The sequence below is a fragment of the Mya arenaria genome, chromosome 1 (genome assembly GCF_026914265.1).
Source record: "Mya arenaria isolate MELC-2E11 chromosome 1, ASM2691426v1".
Taxonomy (NCBI): domain Eukaryota; kingdom Metazoa; phylum Mollusca; class Bivalvia; order Myida; family Myidae; genus Mya; species Mya arenaria.
In genome coordinates this window covers 19064117-19089725 of record NC_069122.1, presented here as the reverse complement: position 1 = coordinate 19089725, position 25609 = coordinate 19064117, and the positions used below count along the sequence as shown (strand labels likewise).

Genomic DNA, 25609 nt, shown 5'->3' with positions numbered 1-25609 from the left:
TAACCAGTAGTTTGATGCAGTTTTATGCCCAGTTCACGTCTAGTAACTCCCTAAAATGAGTAAACTATGGCAACAATCAGAAGTATGAGGTCATTATATACTCTCTTCATGCCCAGGGAATGTTTTTATAGGGCGCCAGGTCATGATGCAGACCGCTGTTTATTAAGGTAAACACTCGTACATGTTTTGTTCAAGACTGAATAGTATGGTGCGGTTTAAGATATATGCCATCTGGGGTATCAACCAGTAGATGGAGGTCATTTTGTGTTCAGCTGAGGCTGATTGTTTATATGATTTTTTATAATGTCTGAAATATATATAAACCAATCTGATCTTTTGGTAACATTGTTGCAACCTTTGAAAGACATGAAATGATGTTACCAGATGGTCAAATCTTCTGCTTTCCGAAAGTTAGTTTTGTGTTTAAAAAGAATATAGTTTTGCATACGAGTTTTTACATTTAATGTTATCGCATTTCTTTCTTTTTTTGTGTTATATTGTTTTGTTGCTGTAAATCCATGGTTCTAATGTTGTGTAAACGCATTTTTATATAACTGGACATAAAGGTATATCTGGTTATTAACTTCCTAGACATGACATGAATATTTAACCTCTGCCTAAAAGCATTGTTTAGGTCTCAGAAAATATGTGGTCAGAAACAGTAGTACGTGCCATGCTATACTAAACCAAAGAAGTTATGTTGAAATGTTTTATGCAGAAATATGTGTGCAGCTCGTATATCGTTTTTGGTGCTTACTAGTGCAACGAAATGTAGGCAAAAGTAACTATGTCCAGTTCGGTTCAGGGCGTGTATGTCGCTCTTTTGTGCCTTCAAGTGTGGCAGCCAATAGACAGAGATCGCTTTATGTTAAGTTCAGCTCCGATATGTCCCTGTTTTGTTCGTCCTAGGGAAATAACAAGTTGGCAAATGTCACTGTGTGTTTGGTTCAAACCAATAATGTCCCTTAAATATCCCTTCTATGGCAAGAGCGATAACCAGTAGCAGGAGGTCACTCTTGTTCCGCTCAGCCCTTTTGGGTGCTTATTAGTGCAAGAACCACAATCAGGTCATAATGAACATTTCACGTCTATGATGTTTCTATAATTTGCCTTATAGTCTAGAAATAGTCCGTCCCTATTATTTGCGTTCTATTGAAAAAAACAAACAGTAGGGGCGATCACTATCATGTCTATTCGGTCGCTATTTTGCGTCTACGAAGATGAAAACCGGTTGGCGAAAGTCTCAGCTTTTTGTTTACTTTAATCGAAGTATTTTCCTATTTTGTGCCAGTTAGTGCAACAACCAGTAGGCGGAGGTCACTTATTTTAGTCAGAACTAGTATGTCGTTTTCTTTCGCCTACTATGGCGACAAGCAGTAGGTGCAGTTCACTATATGATTACAGTATGTCTAGTTTATCCCTACAATGCAGCTGGTAGGATTACAACTAGTTGGCGGAGGTCACCATGTGTTCCGATATGGCCCAGTATGTCCCTATTATGTTCCGACAAGGTAGATAATAGTAGGCGATGTCAATAGACTGGTATCACTCTGTTTTTGGCTCATACTTAGTATGTCGCTATCATGAGCCTACCAGGGCCAAAACCAATAGCAAATGGATGTCATTTGTTTAATAGGAAAACAAAACCCAGTACGTTGAGGTCATAACTTGTTCACTTCATTACTGTTATATTCTTATATGTGTTATATGTGTTCACTTGGACGACAGCCAGTAGGTTCATGACAATGCCAATTTATGTTCATTTAAGGACTAACCATTCACTAGCATGTGTTTATCAGGGCGACAACCAGTAGCCGGAGGTCAATACAATTTAGTTGATGTACGGTAGGTTCTTTTTATGTGCTTACTATGATGACAACCAGTTGACAGATGTCAATATATGTTACCGTTTGACTCAATTATGTGCATAATAGTGCGACGAGGAATGGCGGACGTCACAATAAACCAATTTGGAAACAAATTTGTCTCTATCAGGTGTCTGCCCATCAACCAGTACCTGGATGTCAATGTATGTTCGGCCTTGGACCAGTTCGTTCATATTAATTCTTATTGCATTTAACGCTAGCATGTGCGTAACAGGGTGAAGCCAAGTAGGCGGAGGTCAATTAACAATCAGTTCACGTATATCATGTTCATATTTTGTGCGTACTAGGATGACAATTTGTATGCGGATGGCACTATATAAACAGCTGAATTTGCTCTGTTTTGTTCCTTTTATGAACCCACTAGGGCATAAAGTCATAGTGGATGTCACATTATGTTCTATTCAGGAAAAGTACGTCTCATGCGTCTACTAGGACATCGGCCAGTGGGTGCTAGTACTATTTTGTGAATACGCGGACCACAATTAGTAGGTGGAGGTCACTAATTTGTATGTTCAGGCAACAGTAAAAGGAAACTAGAGTGTCGACCCCCATCAACTTTCAACATGGTATATGTGAAATTGTCGTGTGTAGAGCAGTAGAGCAACCGTGACCTTTCTAGAAAAAAGATTGTAAATCGTCTACGGAATATTTAAACAAATCCGACCTTTGGGTTACATGGTTACAACCTTTGGGAAACTTGTACTTGTTATCAGATGGTTATATAGCATGTTGCCAAAAAGGTATTGTGTTTAATAAAACATTATTTGGCATATGGTTCATTACATTTTGTGTAATCCAATATATCTAAATTATAATATAATATATTTTATGTAGTTGCAATGTTCTGATGAGATGTGGATGGACACACTTATGGTATTAAAGGATGGAGAAGATAATCATTTTTACTGCCTAAAAAATAAATGAATATTAACCTCAGCCTATTAGGTTAGTAAAATTAGTATTTGCCATGCTAGAATATATATCAAATAATTAATAATGATTAAAATTTTATCATAAGTTATGGTGCTACAAGAAATACATATTTATTTGGATAATTTGGAACGATTTCAAACGTATCACTCTTTTTTGAGGCGTATTGTAATAATTATTAAGATTACTTTTATGCTCATATTGGCATACTTTACAAGTCGGTTGCAAGATATCACTGTTTTTGCAGAAGTTTGTGTCAACTTGCTGAGATCTTCAGACATATAATGCTTTTTTCCAACTGACGCGTTTCTTTTGACCCAAATCGCATAGCAGTTAGATTTCTACACTTTTTCATAATCATTGACTTGTTTCCTCCTCGCCAGTATACTCGATAGTTTTTAATAACTTTATGACAATATATTTCCAATATTTTTATATTCCACATGTACTATATATCCCCATTATCCTCATATTCTTGTATTTTTCCAAACATAGTTCTTAAAACTCGAATGATATAGATCGCCTACAACACTTTCTGTATAGTGGATGTTTACTATGTCCGTTTTATGAGAATTCTTTGCTGCCAGCCATGGCGTATATCCATTTATGTTCAGTTCAGTTCTGATTTGTAGTAGCATGTCTCGGGTTTGTTTCTACTAGGGCAATAATCGGTAAGCCGATATCAATATACTCATTTATACACCGTTAATCCTAAGTCGGGATATGGATTGACGGTATGTCGAACAAACAATTTATAGACAAAACAGCATGCGCGATTTATTAGTGACATAAAACATAAAGTCGTGAAAATGTGCAACACCTTAACACCGTTATGAATGTTAGTTAAGTGATAGTTCAGTATATAATTATGTCGAAACAGTATTTAATTAATAACAAATAACTTTGATTATACTTGTTTTATTTGAAATTGATGTAAATCAAAATTTAAGCTCATGCATGCATTCATAATGTAAATCAAGTCCCTGTAAAAATATAACAAGGACATATAAATCCTGAAATGAACATAAAGCGATCTTTGCTTTCTTGTTACCGTCCTAGAATGCACTTAAACGCGACACTGAAGTCCTGAACAGGAAATAGTGGCCTTTGCCTACTGCCTGTCGCTAATGATAGCGACGGGAGAGGGCCGTAACTGATGTTGGCATAACTCGTGGCCCAATCCCTTTGCATGCTTGATTTTATAATGTCGGTCTAAATATTGTGTTAAAATTTGTATTGATATTATCATTGTGAAATGTGTTCTCATGCAATAAAATATTATTAAATTAAAAAAAATAATGATAGCGACATAATAGTTCTGAACTGAATATAATAACCTCCGCTTACTGATTGTCACCATTAAAATAGGCATACATGTCCAAGCCATACACATAGTGACTTTAGCCGACCGGTCGTCACCCTAGTAGTCACTTATTAGAATGTGTTGTTTTTTATCAACTATTACGTATTTGACGAGATACAGAGGAAACGCGGTACCAATACCAGACAATTGAAGACAAATTACGCCGCCAAAACACGCTCAATATCAACTAAACTCGGCCAGTATCAACAAAACTAGGCCAATATGAGTTTCCTCCGTTAGACAAAACTCGCCTTATATAGGATTTGAGAAATGGGTCATTTTCATTGGCTGTCGAAACCCGTCTATTATGAGAAATTTTCTAGTAATCATTTTTTAAAGCAGCCATTGTGTTTTCCGTTTTCTGACTGTTTTGAAAATTGTGTGCATCGCATTAACTTATTTTGAATACTTGAACCACTTTTTACGGTTTGATATTACAGTTGTATTTAACCCGTTGGTAGATTTTACGAATATTTTGTGCACACCGACAAAATGGACGACGAAGGTATAACATTTAACATTTGGCTAACGATTTACGAAATTAAGATAAAAAGAAATGCTTTCTTATAATGTACAGAGCTTTTTCCATAATCATTTGCAATGTCACTTTAATGTTGAATGTCAAAATCAGCATAGTCGATTCTAGAAAAGCAGACACCATGAACGAATAAGGGATAACTATGGCTTCAATGTGAATTGGTAAGTTATAAAAATGTTTTAACAAAAATGGTAAAAATTATTAATAAAACATTTATTAATTAGGTGATTTCATAATGGTCCAGTTATTTGTCCGCGGTCAGATGTATTTGCTTTCGCCCTTTTGGGCTCAGGCAAATACATCTAACCTCGGACAAATAACTAGGCCACTATGATAGCACCTAATTGATAATATTATATCAAAAATTGGGATTTTTTATATACTATTCTATAACATTGTAACAAGGCATGCATACATTTGATTATTAATCAACTATTACTATTAGACAATTGCGGTAGCAATACCAGATAATTGAAGAAACTATATTCCAGAACTCATTCCATATCGACCAAACTCTGCCAATATCAATATAACTCGGCTAATATGAGTTTCCTCCGTTTTAATTGGCTACAAAACTCGCCTTATATAAGATTTAAGAAATGGGCCATTTACATTGGCTGTCAACACTCGCATGACATGACAATCAGTAGAAGGAGGTCACTATATGTTCAGATAATGTACATAAGACATAATCTGTTCACTTCGTGTCTATTATGTCCCTAATATGTGTCTACTAGGGCAAACTCTAGAAAGCAGAGGTCACTTGATGCTCCTTTCAAGACGCTATCGCTTTAATATTAATATCAGGGCGACAACCAGTAGGCGGAGATCAATATAGAGTCAGGTGATGTGCCAGTTTGTTCCTATTATGTGTTCTCTTGGACCACAAACAGTACTTTGTTTTCACACGATGTAACATTATAAGAGGCTCGAGTGTCCACTTTATAAAATCATGAATTCTATACACAGAGATTGTTTATTATTGTTTAATGAACATTCTAACGAAAGAGGAATATTTTGCATACATAAAAATTAAATATTTACCGCTCCCCAACTTTAAACATCACATAAATAGCCTATGGTCATATCTCGTATGTTCCTAGTATGTGCTTATTGGGCGATGACACAGATGTGTACAGCTGAGTACCAGTTTGTCCCCATATTTTGACTACTTTGCCGCGTTGTCATGGCAAAGTACATTAAATGATCTGTTCGGAACATTATTTTTTTCTATTAGGTACATATTAACCAGAAACCGGAGTGATTTTATGCACAACTTAGGACTTGATTTGACCTGATAGGTGCCAACTTGGATCACAAACTGTAGGATGAGGTCATATTCTTGTCACATAACATTATAAATAATATCGACTGTACGCTTTAGGCTGTCGTGTATTGTTATACACGGGTATTTTATCACTATATAGTAAACATTCTAACAATACAAATGAATAAATTGCATGTTTGAAATTGAAGTAGTTGCCCTTTCCCCGCGTTGAACCTGACACTTGCGACATTTATTTCTCATAACATATGAAGAGCAACAGTGACCTTTCAAGAAAATGACTTTATATAGTGTCCGAAATGTTTAACACAATCCGACCTTTGGGTAACATCGCACCAACCTTTGGGAGACATGAAATTATTTTACCACATGACAAAATTTTCTTTTGCCCGAAATTTACTGTGTTTGAAAAGAATACAGTTCTGCATACGGGTTTTTATATTTACTGTTATCGCATTTGTTATTATTAAAGGACATAGAAGTAAATTGCCTTTTTAATTGCCTACCCATGACATGAATATTTTACCTCTGCCTAAAAGTAAGTTTTGTTTAGGATCAGAAAATTTTACCGAAAAGTCACTGTGTTAATAAAAGAATATAGTTTTGCATACGGGTTTTTACATTTAATGTTATCGCATTTGTTATTTATTTTGCTTTTTATTTACTTTTGGTTGTTATTGTTTTTGTGGGTTCATTATTCCTCTGAGGTGTAAACACATTTTAATATAAAAGGACATAGATATAAATTGCCTTTTTAATTGCCTACGCATGACATTTATATATTATCTCTGCCTAACAGTAAAGTTTAGGAATCAGAAAATATATTGTCAGTAAGAGTAGTATGTGCCATGTTAGAAATGTTATCATCAGTTATGGTGCTATAACATATATGTGTATATGATTATAATTTTAAACGTTTATAAATGACTCTTTCATCTTTTAAGCACGCCGTAGATTTTAGATAACTGTTTTCGCTTAATAAGCAAAACATACCAGTCAGTTGCATACTATCACGGTCATCGCAGAAATCTCATATTTGGCGGGATTTGTCCGAGGGTTCAATAGTGATTTGATAATTATGATGATCGTAGAAAACCGGATCTTAAGAAAAATTGTTGTTTCGGTATGGTAAATTCTGTTCTGTTAATAAAGATTGATTTTATTAAGCCACGATTTCGTAGTGATAATGTATGTACCTTTTTTCTGTCTGTTTATGAAGTTTGGACGATCGGAATCCCGCCTAAGTACGAGCCTACAAGCGGTATGAACGCACAGCAATGATTTGTACGTCAAATGTCAAAGACACAATACAAGTTAAATATCAAAATGAATACTGTAAATGGAACTTATTTTGACTGAACTTAGTCCGGATTGAAACTTTACCATGTATATTAGTATTTTCAACAAAACGTAAGTACACAAAGTACTTCAACTGATCCTGAGCAAACATTGTCCTGGCTGTATTTATCATTCATAGTAGGATTTTCAAAACGGTTTCACAATTTATAAGGCGCCGTAGCACACACATTACCCGGACCTTAAGGTAACACTGAGAGGTCAACAATTGAAATAGTTCTATTGAAACATTAATTAATTGAGTACACAATAAATTGAGATGTTCGAGTTTGTTAAATTTTAAAGTTGATCGTTACCAAATTATATATCATACTAAATATAAATAGTTTTCGTCTTACTGTTGAACTCCATGTAAGTCTGTGTTGCAATAACATGGAAAATAGTCTGACTGTGTCTGAAGCTTTTTTTAGCGGGCTTGATATGTCGCCACTTGGCGTCTATTATTGCCGTTGTTGAGTTTATAAAGGTCTGCCCGCACTCTATAGAGGCTGCGTTATGGCTTGACTCCGTCACAGCCCCAAGTGAGACTGAAACATATTTCTGAGGCCGAGGGTTAATCCCATTTGTTTGTGGGAAATTTGCCAAATGAGTAACTGCGGGCTCTACTATAAATGAAATATGTGGTCCCACACATGTTTTTTTTTCATTGGTCTTGACTTGTTGTAATTTAGAAATTGGATAGCATGCGTGTCTTAAAAATCTAAATGCTAGTAACTCTGTAACTTTGATATTTTTAAAGGATGAGTAAGACAGTTCATTGGCAAGAGAGTGTTCTGAGATCAGGACGTTTCGTCCACTGTGTATACATATATAATAATGTGAACTGACCTCTTTGTTGTTGAATTCCCAGTTGCCTCACTACTATCTGAATTCTAAAACTTCTTCAATACCAAAGAATATGTTGACATTTTTTATTGATTTATTTTTCTGATTGTTTTTTCAAATGTTTATCTACATATTTATGTTGTTTTTGTTTGGTTTTTTGTTTGGTTTTCAAACGGCCCGCGTTCGATTGTTTTCCAATTAAGTATTCAAGAACGAGATAATTATTACCCATACTGGACTATCTAGACATAAACATGTCGCCCCTAGTCCAGTGTATGCTCTTTTTCACTGAATATAATTTATTTTCTATATTTGAATATTTGTTTTTGAATGAATTAGGTGTGGGTCAAAAACCTACAATGTACTTGGACCCGAAGCTTTATCAAAATAACACCATCAACTTGCATAGCATACACCATGTATCATTCTGGACTTCTATTAGTACAATGGTTGTGTACAAGCTTTAAATGAGAAGAATTGAAACATTGTTTATAACATATACATTTTTTCCGATATTTTCTTTCTTGATGCGTTCGTTCGTTTGACGTTATGTTTTTGTGGTGACATGTATTTAATAGTTTATGGTTAAACCGATATGTAAAATCATACTCTGAAATACCTCATCCTTTCATGTAAAAACGAAATCAGAAAAGAAAAAGAAAAGTTTTGTCACCACAACATGGATAATACATCATCAAAATAATTGTAATAGTAAGTGTTTGTTTACCGGGTTCGGTAGGGTTAAAAGTTGATTAATATATCGTTCTTTATGCCATGCATAAGTCCATAAAATCCTTTTCGTTTTATTTCATAATTTCAAACAGTAAAATATATGTGAAACACTGAATATTCTATAAGTTGTTCGATTTAGAAAAAATGGCATCTAGTACATTATATGAATTTATTATAAACTGAAGGACAATACACCTGCCAATGAATGAAACGGTTTTGTCTTAAATACAGAATCCCAAGTTATACGAAATCAAAGATTGAAGTAAATACATAAAAGTTGATGATATGCTTGTCACAAGATTTTCAGGACATTCGTACTTAAGGACCTATGCAAATTAATATGTCCCAAATGTGCATTTTTTTTAAAATTTTCAATCGATAATCTCTGCTCAGTGCAGATTATGAATAAAATTCAAACAAATGTAAATATTCCGTAAAATTATGTTAGTGTTATTGTTTTGTTCTTCCCTCTATTATTTTGCAGGAAAATGGCCTTTGTAATCTTCATGTAAATAACGATATGATCTTAAGCGATCCTTCCTGAAGAAGTAATAAAAATCAATGTATATTGCATGTCGCTTAAACTTATTTCATATGAAAGCTCTTTTCCATGTAAACTCAATAAGGATTTTGTTTAAACCTTGATAATTATAAAACAAACGTTTTTATTTCCGACTCAGTCATTTATTCAACGTATTGATTCAGATATATCATTGGTGTATAATTGAGGTAAAAGTCATGTTAAGAAACACGAAGATACCTTACATAAAAACAACTGTGCATTTACTGCTAGGATGTGTTTGCAAAGTGTTTGTTATGTGTTAATTTGTCTTTAAAACATGCAGTGAATGCCTCTTTAATAATATTACAGTGATACACCTCTTTGTCAGTCAAAATTAAACAAAATATTATGTCAAATAGTCAATAGGTTTTCTGAACTTGTGATCAATCTTTTTCCGTTATCGGGATTTCAATGAAAAAACATTATCGAATCAATTTCAATTTAAGCCTCATTATCCCGTTTAAAATTACGCTTCTGTGACCTCATTCCTTTTGGGTTTTTTATACTCCAACGGTTGTCTCGACTTCTATCGTGTAACCATAACCTGGGTTTAAGTGAAAACATCAACCCCCACTTTATAACAATATAATCCCACAAATAGTAAAAATAGTTGAAACTAAACTAGGCGTCGTGCTACCAATGAACACATTCTTTATATCTGAACAATTAATATTTGCAGTTGGACTCCTCTGGGAGAGACATCGTAAAACGAATGAGTATGTCTGAAAACCTGAAGTTCGATTTGTAATTGAAATACTTTTATAAATTGATGGGAAAACTATATAAGAACCATTTTTGAATGAATTAAAATGTTCCTAGATTCATTTTGATACATATTTAAATGAATCTTTGAATCTTAAACGTAATGTTCAAAATATCTTATATTTGTTATACATCGTCTACCCCACATTAACATGTGTTATGCCAAAGTTTAAAATACAACAACACTGTTTTAAAACGGTTTGCTGTTTAATACGCCACGGTTTAATATTTCGGACTCTACTTAATTAATAACTGGAGCCGTATAATAATTAAGTATGTAAACCCCTTTTAAGGGACGTAGGTTAGAAATGGGAAAGAGGGGCAACCTATCTCCTTTATCAACCACAAAGAGATCGACACATGGAAGATGTTGTTCGACCGCATACACGATGGAATCAAGAAAACAACGATTAGTGGCAATATCAGTTTGCTATTCAATCTAGGCAAGGTTCGTGTGTCGCTTTGTTTAAATGGGCTATAGATATGCGGAAAGATGATGTGCAGACAGTCTTGGGCTCGCGCCAGGACCTACCGCCTGGAGCGAATGTTGTACCTTCTTATCGTTTATTGTGCATTTTTTTCCCCTGCTGTTACCGCTTTTATGCAGTATCAAATATTCAATTATAATTGTCAAGTGCACCTTTAAATCTTTTTTGGAGAGATTAACTGCACTACATTCATTAAAACAAATCATTTTTCTAAGTGTAATTTTAATGTATGGTTTCTGGTGGTTGTTTCTCAAGTGAAATAATACGTTACTGATTTGTTTTGTCATTATTTTCTTAGAAAAAGCGTCATATAAATAATTCGAATGGTTTAACAATCAAACAGATACGAGTGAAACTTAATCAAAATAAATATGTACATATTTTCATAGCATTTCAGCTTTTCAAATTAAAAACATAATAAGTTTACATTGTATATAGATTTCACTCTTATTTCAGTTCTGAAATTATTTTGAAAAACGAACGTGCACTACGTGTGTCCCTTGTACTTTAAGGAATGCCATAACGGTAGATATTAGCAAAGAGTAGTTTCTATTTGTTATTGAAAGTACAGGAACAGCTGGTTTGTAACGACACGTCTGTTTAAGTCGAGAAGAAAACGTATGAAATCGCAGACGACATTACACCAGAGACATATATATATACTTCAATAGCCAATTCTTCCTCCAAGAATAGGGTCGCCGATGTCTGCGCCTCCATCAGACAATTTCGTTTTGGCATTGGCATAACAGGATTAAGGAATCATACACAACAATTTCTACTTTTCGTATTAAACTACTTAAATGAGTCATTTATGCTGCAATGTACATATAGTCATAATAACTTGTATTTTTATACCCGTTTCATCATTATTGATGTTCTTCCAGCACACGAAAATGAAAAAAGCTAGCTGCTATCTACGCTTTTGGATACAGGGGACTCGTTTTTGACATACATAATCCCGCCGGAGGATGTATTCCGACAATCATATCATTGCTCACCGGTATCGCCATATATAGGGAGAAAATACCGAAATACACGGTCACTAGCTTGTCAACGTTTTGCGGGTGGTTCCGTGGTCAGACTAGTCAATCCAGGCACAGCAGTTTCGATTCCCAACCGCAACATTAATATACTTATCATCTTCCGGGATGGACGTTAATCGGGGTCCCGTGTGACAGTCCTGTACTTTGCGGCACGTCAAATAATTGGATTGGCTCAAACCAGGGCTGTATTGTGTCTGTGCACCATTTTCGAAATATTTTAAATAACTAATACTCTTACCAGAGCACTCGTCGAATGGGCAAGGCCCGAGTGCGAGTGTAAAGAAGCTTACACACCAACGGGTGGTTGAAGCGATTAAGCAACCCCGTCATAATTGCAAACAATGCTGCTTTTTTACAAGAGTAATGCAATGATGAAAACGGCAATAGAGTATGTCATTGGACAAGCAACATGTATTTGGTTTAATAATAATGACATAGATTTTGTTGTTATTGTTTATTAAGGTTCATAAACCTTCGTCTTAGTGTGAGGGTAAGATCACAACCTAGCCCGACTTTGAATTAAAATTAACTTCAAATATTGTCATGAACACAGCAAACAAAATGCAAGGAATAATAATTTGACAATATCTTGAAAGGATTGAGGAGATGGCTACATAAATCATGGTTACCGAACTGGCATCTTAACGTTGTCAGTAGGACTAAAGTATTAGGTTAACCGATATTTACCATTTTAATTCGAACAGGGTCTGCCGCGAGACATTCAGACCTCTCTACCGACTGAGTTAAGTAGTTAAGTTACATTATATATTATTGAACCTTTTACCGACATATACAGTACAACCTTTGGGGTACTTAACCCAAAGGTTGTACTTTTTCATGAACATCCGGCGCTTAACCTTTAGGCGACAGTCAAAAATTGTATATTCTCGATGGTTAGTAATTTTGAAAAAAAAGCATCATTAATAATGCTTTACTACATTTATATATGCATATTTTATGAAGGAAAATGCAAAGGATATATTATTATAGGATATATAGCATTTAATGATAATGTCTTCCAAAGGTTGTTCAAATTGGCAAAATATCCCAAAGGTTGAATTTGTATATATATATATATATATATATATATATATATATATATATATATATATATATACATATATGTATGGCAGCGATGTAAAACAAGCTAAATATAGAATTATTTGTTATCCGACCCTGGGTTTGATCCTGATCATTGATCTACGTAAATGGGCTCTGCTCTGAACACGCTGCCTCCTCATGGTGAAGTTTGGTGCCAACTTGTTTGAAATTTACCCATGCATGGGCAATTAACAGACTAGACAAGCCCAAAACACAAGGAATTTGTCCCTAAACAGTGACATTGACCTTCATACAAGGACTTTTAAGCAATGACCCTCAAGCGTGACCTTGACCTATAACCTTACAGACATGGGTCTTAGACGCGATACGGCGTGACCTTCGTTCTACAGACATGCGTCTTGGACGCAACAAGGCGTGACCGTCGCCCTACTGACATGGGTCTTGGACGCGACACGCCAAGACCGTCGCCCTACAGACATGGGTCTTGGACGCGACTAGCCGTGACCTTCAACCTATAGACAAGGGTTTTGGAAGCGACACGCCGTGATAGTCACCCTACAGACATGGGTCTTGGAAGCGACACTTTGGGACAGTCGCCCTGCAGACATGGGTCTTGAACGTGACACGCCGTGACCTTCAACCTATAGACATGGGTCTTGGAAATGACACGCCGTGACAATCGCCTTACAGACATGGGTCTTGGACGCGACACGCCGTGACAATCGCCCTACAGAAATGGGTCTTGGACGCGACACGCCGTGACAGTCGTCCTACAGACATGGGTCTTGGACGTGATACACCGTACGGGCGGAGATATTTTCCAGGCGTAGTTTGAATAATATAATGTTTAGTGTTAGAGGCGGAACCAGCCGGGTTTTTGGGGCGAAATATGTAAATGAGGTGGGACGGAATTAAAATACCGGGCGGAATTTCAGGTTATGGGCGGATTTTCAGATTTAGCTTGATATTTTGTTACGGGCGGAATTCAACTCAGAATGAGACGAAACTTCAGTTGTGGGCGGAATTTTAGATTACGTGCGGAATTTCAGATTCACACGGAATTTCAGTTACTGGCAGAATTTTAGTTTACGGGCGGATATTCATACATATGTCACATGGAGTTTAATTAATTTTAATTTTATGTGCGCAATAATTTACATGCGAAAACTATGATTAATTCACGGACTTAAAAACAATGCGAATAACCATACTAAAGCTTACTCAATTTATTCTCCATTTCAAATATAAATACGCAGAATAATAAAAGTTAGATTATCATATTAGCTATAAAATATAAGTCAAGTCACAAGTACACTTCACAGTAGAATGAGTACTTCCTTATTGTTCATCCATCTAGTATTCGTCAACTGTTATCGCGCATACGTGTTCCTCTTAGTGGTGGCCAGGGAACGTCATGGCAGCATTTTCTGTCATATCACATACTCTGAAAATAAGACATTATATTTTTTTTATTAAACCGAAAGTATAAGCTTTCTTATCATAAGAAAACTGAAAGCTTTTTTTCTCAAAACAACAACAACACACTTATAAAAGTGATATAAGACAAGTGCTATATTGCTTAACTCTGTGTATGGATACCTAAGTCTTCGGTATATGAATTTGCACAATGATTTGTAAAAGGGTAACCATGAGCCTTTACTTCTGCCTTATGATTATATTTTAGGCAGTGTACTTGTAATACAGTATCTACCTTCGAGTATTGCCAGTGGCCAAGCATATGCTTTCTTGCATCACTAGGGCGAGGTTTCCCAATACTAGTTCCCCATGGAGTTCGCCAGTTTGGTAATGGTGAACACCTTGTCAATGAGGTCATACATCAAGTTGTCTACGTTTGCCCTCTTTCGGATAGCATTGGTACATGTTTCGTTCTATAAACCTCACTGTGAGGTAATAGCCTCACCTGTCAATAAGTTGAAACTTGGGAAAGTTTTCTTATACTGTATCTTGTAAATAAAGTTTTAATGATTTCCTTCTATTGAAATTGTGTATTTCAGGTTTATTTATTGAAATTGTATTATTTACACTCCTGAATTGAAACATAATCTATGGATAACCCTGTAACATATGTGAACAATTACAGAAATAAAGTCATACGTAAAATGCCATTTAAGTTGCATGTCATAGTACAAGGCTGGTTGAATCGTATTTCAAATAAATGGTTATTAAAGTCAGTTTAGTTAAGAAAATGTTATTTATCTTTTCAAAGTCACAAACTTCTGAGCGTAAGGTTTTATTTGCCATTATAGTATCATAACATTATGAATAAACAAACAGGTTTAACTAAATTTGTAGTGTTTCTTGCAGCACACTCATTAAGGAAGCAACGACTCCTGAAATAACCGTTTGATTAACATTCTGATATGTGTATGAACAAAATAAGTAGAGAACATGATTATGTTTCGGGAGGCCAGAAGACGTGATGACTGAGCAATATTGAAATGTATTCTTACCACAACAGTGTTGCCTGGGGTTACAGGAGTGGAGATGGTTGGCATGAGTTTTCTTGCGAAGTTGCCCTTCTCCGATAACTGTAAAAGTTGTTTGATTAATTGCAATAATCACCTTATAACAATTAAATGATGACTTATTTTAGCTGTTTACATAATCCATATAATTTTAATAAATATAACTGCTCTCATTCATACCCTTATTTTATCACGAATTACATCTTTATAAAACATATATGGCACATTAATTAATTAAGCACTTTAGAGGTTTACTCGAGAAAGCCATTACCTTTGCTGTGAAATTTGTTGATGGAGATGCAGTCGACTTCTGCGTGTGAAAGTGGCTGCTGAAATATCAAGAAGAACACATGTGTAATGCAGTTATTTCTGTTTAATAAATTTTTAATTTAAAGATTGTTTTTAAAATCAAGACTAAAACCGTTATTCCAGCATAATGCAGAACTTAATTAACGTTTTGTTGTTTAAACAAACATATTAAAATGAATATATTATGTGAACTCGGTAGATTCCGGCAAGATTCATTTTGATAACACCGACAGCAATTGTAATTTACTCGGAAACTTTCGCGGAAAGCCGAGGGTTAATGCTGATATCTTCTTTCGTTGCACATATGAACTTCTTTGTGAAGTTTAATGATTGCGAGAATGCTTTTCGGGTGAAAATTATGTAACAAGGCAAATATAAGGTATTATGGTTATAATAAACATAGTATTGATACCCAACCAAATATTTTGTAAAGCATAAACTAAGCATTCTTAATCGCATCAAACTTACTCTATGTAAATCAAACAAAATAGTTGTAAAAGTGAGAACAGACAAACACAATTTCAAAACTGGTTAAACGAGAAATAGAAAAGTTACCTCCATCTTTCATGACCACGAACCTCTTTGAAGTGTTGCATTTGATTATCTGCCAGTCTCACACAGCATATGCATTTTATTTCTCGATTCAATTTTTTGTAAGACACCCCAAGTCCGCGTTATTCTTATCAATCACGGCTAATGTTCCATCTGTTGGTCAATACACACAACCATACGTTTTAACTATAACGTTTCTCACGCAAGTTCAAATGTTTTCTTGGTAAAAGTCTAGTTATCCATTTTTCGAAAGCGTCGTACATCTTGTGAAAGGGCCGCTTGTGAAACACATGACCGGAGTAAATAAAGGTTAAGGTTCTCAAAGGGAAATCCGACCAGATCTTTGCAAGATAAGGCGAGTATTTATAAACAGCTGGGTCTTGTACCCCATTGAAAGCCCATGAGGCTTATCGGTGAGTCAAATATTGAAGCACAGTATTGTACATGACGACCTCGAATCGAATGGAAGTCAATTATTTATAGCCGACTAAGCTAAGTTTAGTTTTAATTGATATTAGTGGTTGATGTTATAATGTCCAAATTAGTGTCATAAGTAACTTTTTAAGTTGACTTTAAAGTTCATAAAAGCTGAGTGTAAATTTATATCATGGGGTCATGTATTTATTTTCCTTTATGTGTTTGACCTTTATTTTTATTTTTGTTGCATATTTTATATTACATGGAGTATGCGGTGTTCAGATGAAAGCATGGAAGATGATTAGCTTTTAACTCGCTATGTGAAATCTAAATGTTAAAGGGAACAAAAACAATTCAATAATTTTCATGACTTTCGAATTATTTTGGATTTTTTTGGCTGAAAATATTAGGCTAAGTTCGAAATTACGCGCCACTAAAATGTTTAAGTAGGATATTCCGTCCCAAAGGTTTCGTATAAAAAACAAAGTACGAAATTCCGTGTTACACAAATGTTAGGGTATATAAATACGCCCGTAATTTGTTTACGCCTGGAACTTCCAATATTTTCACGCCCAGAATCCACTAGAAACTTAGAGGGATATCGGGCGGAATAATGATTCCGTCCATACTCCAGGCGGAATTCACCGATTCCGTGCCAATTCCGCCTCAATTCCGCCCGGAATCCGCCCCTTTATTTCGTACGGGACGCCGCGATCTTCGTCCTACAGACACAGGTCCTTGACGCAACAGGCTGTCTTGTTATGATATACAAACATAAATCTCGCATCACGCCTCCTTCTCATGGTGACACTGTCGCATAGCAAAACAACATTTTAGACATACAAAATTGAAGGTATTATGTATGAGCATGGACATAGTGCACACAATAATACTATTTCGAGTATATCAGCGATACAGTTTTATAATCGAACCACTGATAGGTAACTTTAATGAAGTTTCTGCCCGATGAAACTGGCGTTTACCCTAAAGAAGAAATCGATACTCTCATCCGTCTTTTTTTACAAACCAAGCATAATACGTAATATTCTAAACTTCTCTATCTTTTCAGGGCAGACAATTGGCGCCAAGACGCACCCGACTACAATGAGACGGCGGACGGAAAACCACTTGATGGACTTACAGACTTCGGAAAGGTACAATAAATCCATGTTGTTATAAAAATAAAAATTCTGGAATTTGGAAAGGTACACATGGGTTAAATTTATTATTACAATTATATGTTCAGGGATTTGGAAAGGTACAATCCATGTTGTTATTAGTATAATTATGCTCAGGTTGGACTAACAGACTTCGAAAGGTACAATAAATAGATCCATGCTGTTATTAAAATAAAAATTCTGGAATTTGGAAAGGTACACATGAATCCATGTTGTTTTTAAAATTAAAATTCTGGAATTTGGAAAGACCTGTACACATGAGTCCATTTTGTTTTTAAAATTAAAATTCTGGAATTTGTAAAGGTACACATGAATCCATGTTGTTTTTAAAATTAAAATTCTGGAATTTGGAAAGACCTGTACACATGAATCCATGTTGTTTTTAAAATTAAAATTCTGGAATTTGTAAAGGAACACATGAATCCATGTTGTTTTTAAAATTAAAGTTCTGGAATTTGGAAAGACCTGTACACATGAATCCATGTTGTTTTTAAAATTAAAATTCTGGAATTTGTAAAGGAACACATGAATCCATGTTGTTTTTAAAATTAAAGTTCTGGAATTTGGAAAGGTACACATGAATCCATGTTGTTTTTAAAATTAAAGTTCTGGAGCTTGAAAGGATACACATGAATCCATGTTGTTTTTAAAATTAAAGTTCTGGAATTTGAAAAGGTACACATGAGTCCATTTTGTTATTAAAATTAAAGTTCTGGAATTTGAAAAGGTACACATGAGTCCATTTTGTTATTAAAATTAAAGTTCTGGAATTTGAAAAGGTACACATGAGTCCATTTTGTTATTAAAATTACAATGTTCAGGGATTTGGAAAGGTACACGTGACATGTGTTTTTGATGATAATTCTAATTGCTTTTTAACCATGTTTACGAATTAGAGTGTTCATGGTATAACGTAGAGTCGTATAATAACGGAAAGAAAAGAATCGGCTCTAAAGTAATAAAATCGGAACACCTCGTAAATCTTTTTTCGAAAGCAACAACGGTTATACGATACAAGTAGATTGCGTAGTAATTTAAATTAAGCAGTTAACCTTTATGAATTAACACTTGTGACCTTTTTTGATTTAATGCAAAATTACACTTTACGGGAAATTCATAATAACTTAATGTTAATAGAATCACGCTAATACACTACAATTAATTAATTGTATTATTCAGATTACTCAAATAATTGATCAGGGATGTAATTAGTCCATCTTTACATAATTTTGTCCGATTAGATACATCGTTCTTGTATCTAATTAAGTCCAATATCGAATACCATCCCAGGCCAGCCCGTATTAAGTCTAAATTATTTATAATGCGAATACTATACATAAAATACCACTGTACCACTGATTTCGAAGGAGGGTTTACAGCAGGACTTTTAAATTTGTTTAAAGCTGCACTCTCACAGATTGGCCGTTTTTACAACTTTTTTTGTCTTGGAACAAGCAAATTTATGCGAAAATTCTAAGAAACCAGTCATAAAAGATTGCTGACAAAAATTAGACCGCAGATTTTTTTTATGTAAGTTAAAAAAAAATGTTTAATGCATTTTTCTTAAACCGTTAGTAACGCTCTTTAAGCCATAAAACATTAAGTTTCGAACGCAAATATGCATATCTGCGATCTGATCTTTTGTCAGCAGTCTTGAATCACTGGTTTGCAGTTATGGCGCAAAAAAAATGCTCATTTAAAGATAAAAAAGTTGTAAAAACGGTATATCTGTGAGAGTGAAGTTTTTATTAAAGCTCTAAAGTGTTGTTTTCTATATATTTCAGCAAGTTATTTTGGAAATGAATCGTATCGGAATGCTCGTGGACCTGGCACACGTTGCCAAGGCGACCATGGTTTCAACACTGGCGATTGCGCGCGCACCTGTAATCTACAGCCACTCCTCCGCCTTTGCGCTCTGTAACCACTACCGGAATGTACAGGACGACGTTCTTAAACTTACGGTAACGCATTGTTACCAAACTTAACCATTGAAGCAATGCTTTAAGAAATTTTCTATTAAAGTAAACATACTTAATCACTATGCACCAGTCAATTGTAACCACGGCTCCCCCAGGTCCGGGGAATAGCCGGGACTTTGACTTTCGGTCCACCCAAGCCCGGGTCCCTGCCCTGCGGGGACGAACTGCTGGTTAAATCCCCATCAAATGCCCCCGCATCCCAGGGACCCTAGGTAAGGACCGTTCCCCGCTATTTCGGGCCCAAAGACAAAACCACCGCATTCACCCGGCACTGCGGGGCCACCTGAGAGGTAAAAACACGGCCAATTTTCCCGCTATCCACGGTATACCCCCGGACCTGGGGGCCGTGGTTACAATTGACTGGTGCACTACCTGAGCGATATTTACGATGTGTCTAATACACGGCCTGTAAACGCCAGCTCCACCAGTTTACGGCGGTGCAAAGAAAAAGAGCTGTCGCCACTTCCGTGGTGGAGCTGTGCCCTATGTTTACATGAACAAACGTGAGTACGATTTATATTTTATTTGATAATTTCATTTAACGGATATATTTCGGAAATCGGAGAATGTAGTACCGTGTAAGAACACTTCTACTGTAGGCTGGTTACTATTTCGTTTCAATATTGTGCAAATTGTGGTGCCTGGAGCTTTTACCCGAATCAGACGTGTGCATATTTTGAGATCTGATTGCATAGCATGTACATTTCGGTGCTTACACACCCCGTAAGAACATTCTCACGCATGCAAACATAACTGTTATGTATTGTACCTATGCCGGAACACAACCAAACCTAAAAAGCACTTCTTAAAAAGTAAAAATGCACATATTTATAAAAGTGGTGGCGCTGTTGCCCTAGTGGTGGCGCTGTCAAGTAGTGGTTGCGCTATCGAGCTAACTTGATTTTTAACGTGTGTGTATGTGTTTATTTTGTTTTTTTCTTCCTCAATATAATAGTGTTTTTATGAAAAGTTAGAAAAATCGGCAAATGTTGTTTTTTGTTGTTGTTTTTTTTAGGTGGTACAAATAAAACTGTTTAACTCTTACACTCTATGTAACTGATATTTATAATGACGCAAAATGCATGCAACCTGCCTGTTTAGATATGATGAAAACGGGTTTAAATATCGTGTTTTCAATGTAAGATATGTCCCACTTGCCGCCTGAATGAGTCCTGATAAACCTCAAGTTAATTGCGTTTGAAATAAAGTATGTTTTAAATGTGCGGTGTGTCTATTATTACTGATCAAATATGGTTTGAGAAATCGCAACGATCTTAAGTGCAGGGAAAATAAACACGAGCTGACTGAATCGTTATCGACTTTGAGTATATCTTTAATCACTGGCACCGGATTTTCAAACTCAATCATTGTTTAAAAAAAATCCAAAAAAATCTTATAATTCTAAACTAAAAATCATAATACCGAAAATGTGAAAAAATATTGAAAAATATTTTATTTAATAAATATACACTTTGTACTGTATATTATACTAACATATACATATTTTTTAATAGTTTTTCGCATTTTCGGTATTATGATTTTTAGTTAAGAATTATAAGATCTTTTTAGATTTTTTTAAAAAATGATTGAGTTTGAAAATCCGAGGCCAGTGATTAAAGATACACTCTTACTCCCAAATAAGATCTACCACATTTAATAATATTGTTTCAATAGTCCAGAAAGGATGAATTATTGTCGAAAACAATGGTTCTTATGAAGGGTGCCGTGTTTAAATAGAAGGAAATGAGCATAAAACACAGTATTTCTGCCTTATGAGACTATAGCAGACCACAGTAAATCTTTTAGCATTCACCAATCATTTAGTATGTTTGCGCTTTCTGCTTTTAAATACACGATTACGATCTTGTTAAAGGTAATTAATATTTTCCATAAGTGAATTATTTAGTAAGAAGATAAAAGGTTTATCAGTCAAAACTGATGTTTTTTATACATTTGTATGTATTGATTTGGAATAAGAGTGTCACTTTAAGCAGTGTATGTATACAACGTGATAAATTGCGTCAAAAATGCTACGTCGGAGGGCAATATTTTGCTTCGAATGAAGAATTTAAACATAGATAACTTTTCTATTTCGTCACCATTTAAATGAAACATAGCGCAGTCTACGCCGCTTACGTAGCCCCACATTCAGTCTTTTACCAGAATTTGATTGGAGTTTGGTTTTTTAAAACACTTCAACCAACCTTTCACAATACGGCCGTCTGACGGAGCACTGTCAAACTTATTATTCTGGAAACATATTTGTCGAAGTGTTTGTTGAAACTAATCACCTTATCTTCGGTAATACAACGAAGGAAGAGCTATTTAAGCGGTATAGACTGCCCGTTGTTTCATTTAAAATGGTGTAATAAAAGAAAAGTTATCATCGAGGTCTTTAGTTTAAGCAACATGTTGCCTTCCGACGTAGCATACTAGTATATGACGTAATTTATCACGTGGTATACACACACTGTTAAGAATATAAGTGACATGATAAAGAAGTGACTGCAACTCGCAATCAAAAGCAGGCATTGGAAGACTTGAAGAAAAATTGTTATATACAAGAAATCAGGGTGTGGTGTCCTAGATTTTTGCGAGTAGACCGCTATGTTCTATAACTGGCTCACTGCCACCGAATTTTCAAAATCATTTTTTTTCTTAAAAAATAAAAGATAAAATCTTTCTCCTTGAGAATATAAAGACAGTACATAGTGCATATTTATAAACAAAACAATATTTTTCAATAATTTTTCACACTTTGGGAATCGTAATTTTTAGTTTGAAATCATAAGGGGGTTTTTCTTCTTATTTTTTTAAAAATAAGAGTGTAAATCCGGTGCCAGTGAACTGGTTCGGTGTATAGAACCGATACACTGGATACAACTTCCTGGGTAAAACCAGTACTGAGTACACTATTTACCAGTACTACCCTTTAAATGCCAAACGCTGGGCAACGAAGCTACTAATGCCATATTTTAACGTTTTTGAGGCAGCCGGGCCTGAACCCCCGACCTTCCGCACCCGAAGCGAACGCTCTCCCAAATGAGCTAACGGAAAATTATATTACCAAATGAAAGATTGGGTCGGCAATGTAAAAAACAAAGTCGGAAGCGAATAGAACAGTTTTAATCCTTAATTTAATCCATTTACACGTTATCGTAACATGTATTTTCAGAAAACAAACGGCGGATTGGTGATGGTGAATTTTTACGACAAATACGTCACTTGTTATCCTATGAACGGCACAGAATCTACCCTCGCCCATGTCGCAGGTATACATTTTAAACAACGTGTGTATTGAGCATTTTGGGAATACCTACTCGAGGGACCCGAGTTTCTACAGTTCGAAACTGAAAACAGTTACATAAGTCCACAGCGCATGCGCTAAATGCCATGTTTTCGGTTTTTTATAACTCCATCTTTATCGTAACAGCACCTTATCCATATCCGGAAACTGAATCTATGCGTTGTTGGGAGGGCCAATTTTCACAAGGAATGTATGTGTTACTCAACTACGAATCACGTATTATTTGCATTATTACTCCCCTTCTTTCAGATCACATAGATTACATCAAGAACCTTATTGGGGTCGATCACGTGGGTATAGGGGCTGACTATGACGGTGTCCCCTCGTAAGTATATTTTTTTCAGCATCCTTCTTTTCTGAAAAAACATCGAAACGTCGACAACTTTGTCGGTCTAAACCTTTACTCTTGTCCCTAACTCAAACACCGTTCATGATACTAGCATGCGCCTTAGTGCACGTTAAAAGTGGTTATAAAACTACGCCACGTGTAGCTAAATATGCATTTACACATATCTTATGGAATGTACACGTGTCTTATACGTGGTACACATACCGTATGAAATGTACACGTGTCTTATACTACGTTGTACACATACCTTATGAAATATACACGTGTCTTATACGTTGAACACATACCTTATGAAATGTACACGTGTCTTATACGTTGTACACATACTTTATGAAATGTACACGTGTCTTATACGTTGTACACATACCTTATGAAATGTACACGTGTCTTATACGTTGTACACATACCGTATGAAATGTACACGTGTCTTATACGTTGTACACATACCTTATGAAGGATACACCTGTCTTATACGTTGTACACATACCTTATGAAGGATACACCTGTCTTATACGTTGTACACATACCTTATGAAATGTACACGTGTCTTATACGTTGTACACATACCTTATGAAGGATACACCTGTCTTATACGTTGTACACATACCTTATGAAATGTACACGTGTCTTATACGTTGTACATATACCTTAGGAAATGTACACGTGTCTTATACGTTGTACACATACCGTATGAAATGTACACGTGTCTTATACGTTGTACACATACCTTATGAAATGTACACGTGTCTTATACGTTCTACACATACCTTATGAAATGTACACGTGTCTTATACATTGAACACATACCTTATGAAGGATACACCTGTCTTATACGTTGTACACATACCGTATGAAATGTACACGTGTCTTATACGTTGTACACATACCTTAGGAAATGTACACGTGTCTTATACGTTGTACACATACCTTAGGAAATGTACACGTGTCTTATACGTTATACACATACCTTAGGAAATGTACACGTGTCTTATACGTTATACACATACCTTAGGAAATGTACACGTGTCTTATACGTTATACGCATACCGTATGAAATGTACACGTGTCTTATACGTTATACGCATACCGTATGAAATGTACACGTGTCTTATACGTTATACGCATACCGTATGAAATGTACACGTGTCTTATACGTTATACGCATACCGTATGAAATGTACACGTGTCTTATACGTTGTACGCATACCTTAGGAAATGTACACGTGTCTTATACGTTGTACGCATACCTTAGGAAATGTACACGTGTCTTATACGTTATACACATACCTTAGGAAATGTACACGTGTCTTATACGTTATACACATACCTTAGGAAATGTACACTTGTCTTATACGTTATACACATACCTTAGGAAATGTACACGTGTCTTATACGTTATACACATACCTTAGGAAATGTACACTTGTTTTATACGTTGTATAACACGTACCTTACACAATATATAATATATCTTTATCAATTGACAAAAGGATTTATTTTATACATGTCATTGGTACAATAATATGTTGTTAACAATTGTATATTGATCATGTACCTTTTACCGTATACAATTATACAAGATAATCAGTTGTAATAAGCATGCACTAAGTATATAATATACACTAATATATAATAAACGCGTGACTTATTGTACACATAACTTATACCAAGTGCACCATATACACCTTCGCCGAAGTATTCATTGAACTAGGGATAAAACGATGATTGATAAAGCCGAGGTCGCCGATAATCGAATGTATTATCACAGAATCGATTATAATTATGATTTTGACCGATTTTCTATTCCTACAATTTACACGTGACTATACGTGTCACTCTTTTTTGCAGACTTCCGGTTGGCCTAGAAGACGTGTCCACCTACCCGGCCTTGTTCGCTGAGCTCGTGCGGCGAGGCTGGAACGAGGCTGACCTTCAAAAACTCGCCGGCCGTAATCTCATCCGGGTACTTAGGCAGGCAGAGAAGGTGATAAATTTATCGAATTGATTAAAACGACTTTCATCAGATCTTTAAGCATGTAGTGAAGTAATTGATTTATATATGACATTTCTATGCTTTTAATGCTTCGTTTCGTTCGGGTTGCAAATACAATTAGACATATGAAAAATACAAATCTTCCAAAGTAAAAAACTTACAGTTTAAATGCATTTATTTTACTATTTTTACTTGCTTTAACATTAA

General features: G+C 35.3%; 2 protein-coding genes across 2 annotated transcripts in view; both read left to right on the top strand.

The window, feature by feature from the left end:
- LOC128224324 (tRNA N6-adenosine threonylcarbamoyltransferase, mitochondrial-like) overlaps nt 1-25609 on the top strand; it is a 451923-nt gene that overhangs the window by 268996 nt on the left and 157318 nt on the right. The window lies entirely within an intron of this gene.
- LOC128221370 (dipeptidase 1-like) overlaps nt 1-25609 on the top strand; it is an 80862-nt gene that overhangs the window by 48913 nt on the left and 6340 nt on the right. Inside the window, exons 5-9 of the mRNA XM_052930305.1 lie at nt 17666-17750; nt 19559-19735; nt 22929-23025; nt 23310-23385; nt 25258-25393. Coding sequence (XP_052786265.1) covers nt 17666-17750; nt 19559-19735; nt 22929-23025; nt 23310-23385; nt 25258-25393 — 571 coding nt within the window. The remainder of the gene's footprint in view (nt 1-17665; nt 17751-19558; nt 19736-22928; nt 23026-23309; nt 23386-25257; nt 25394-25609) is intronic.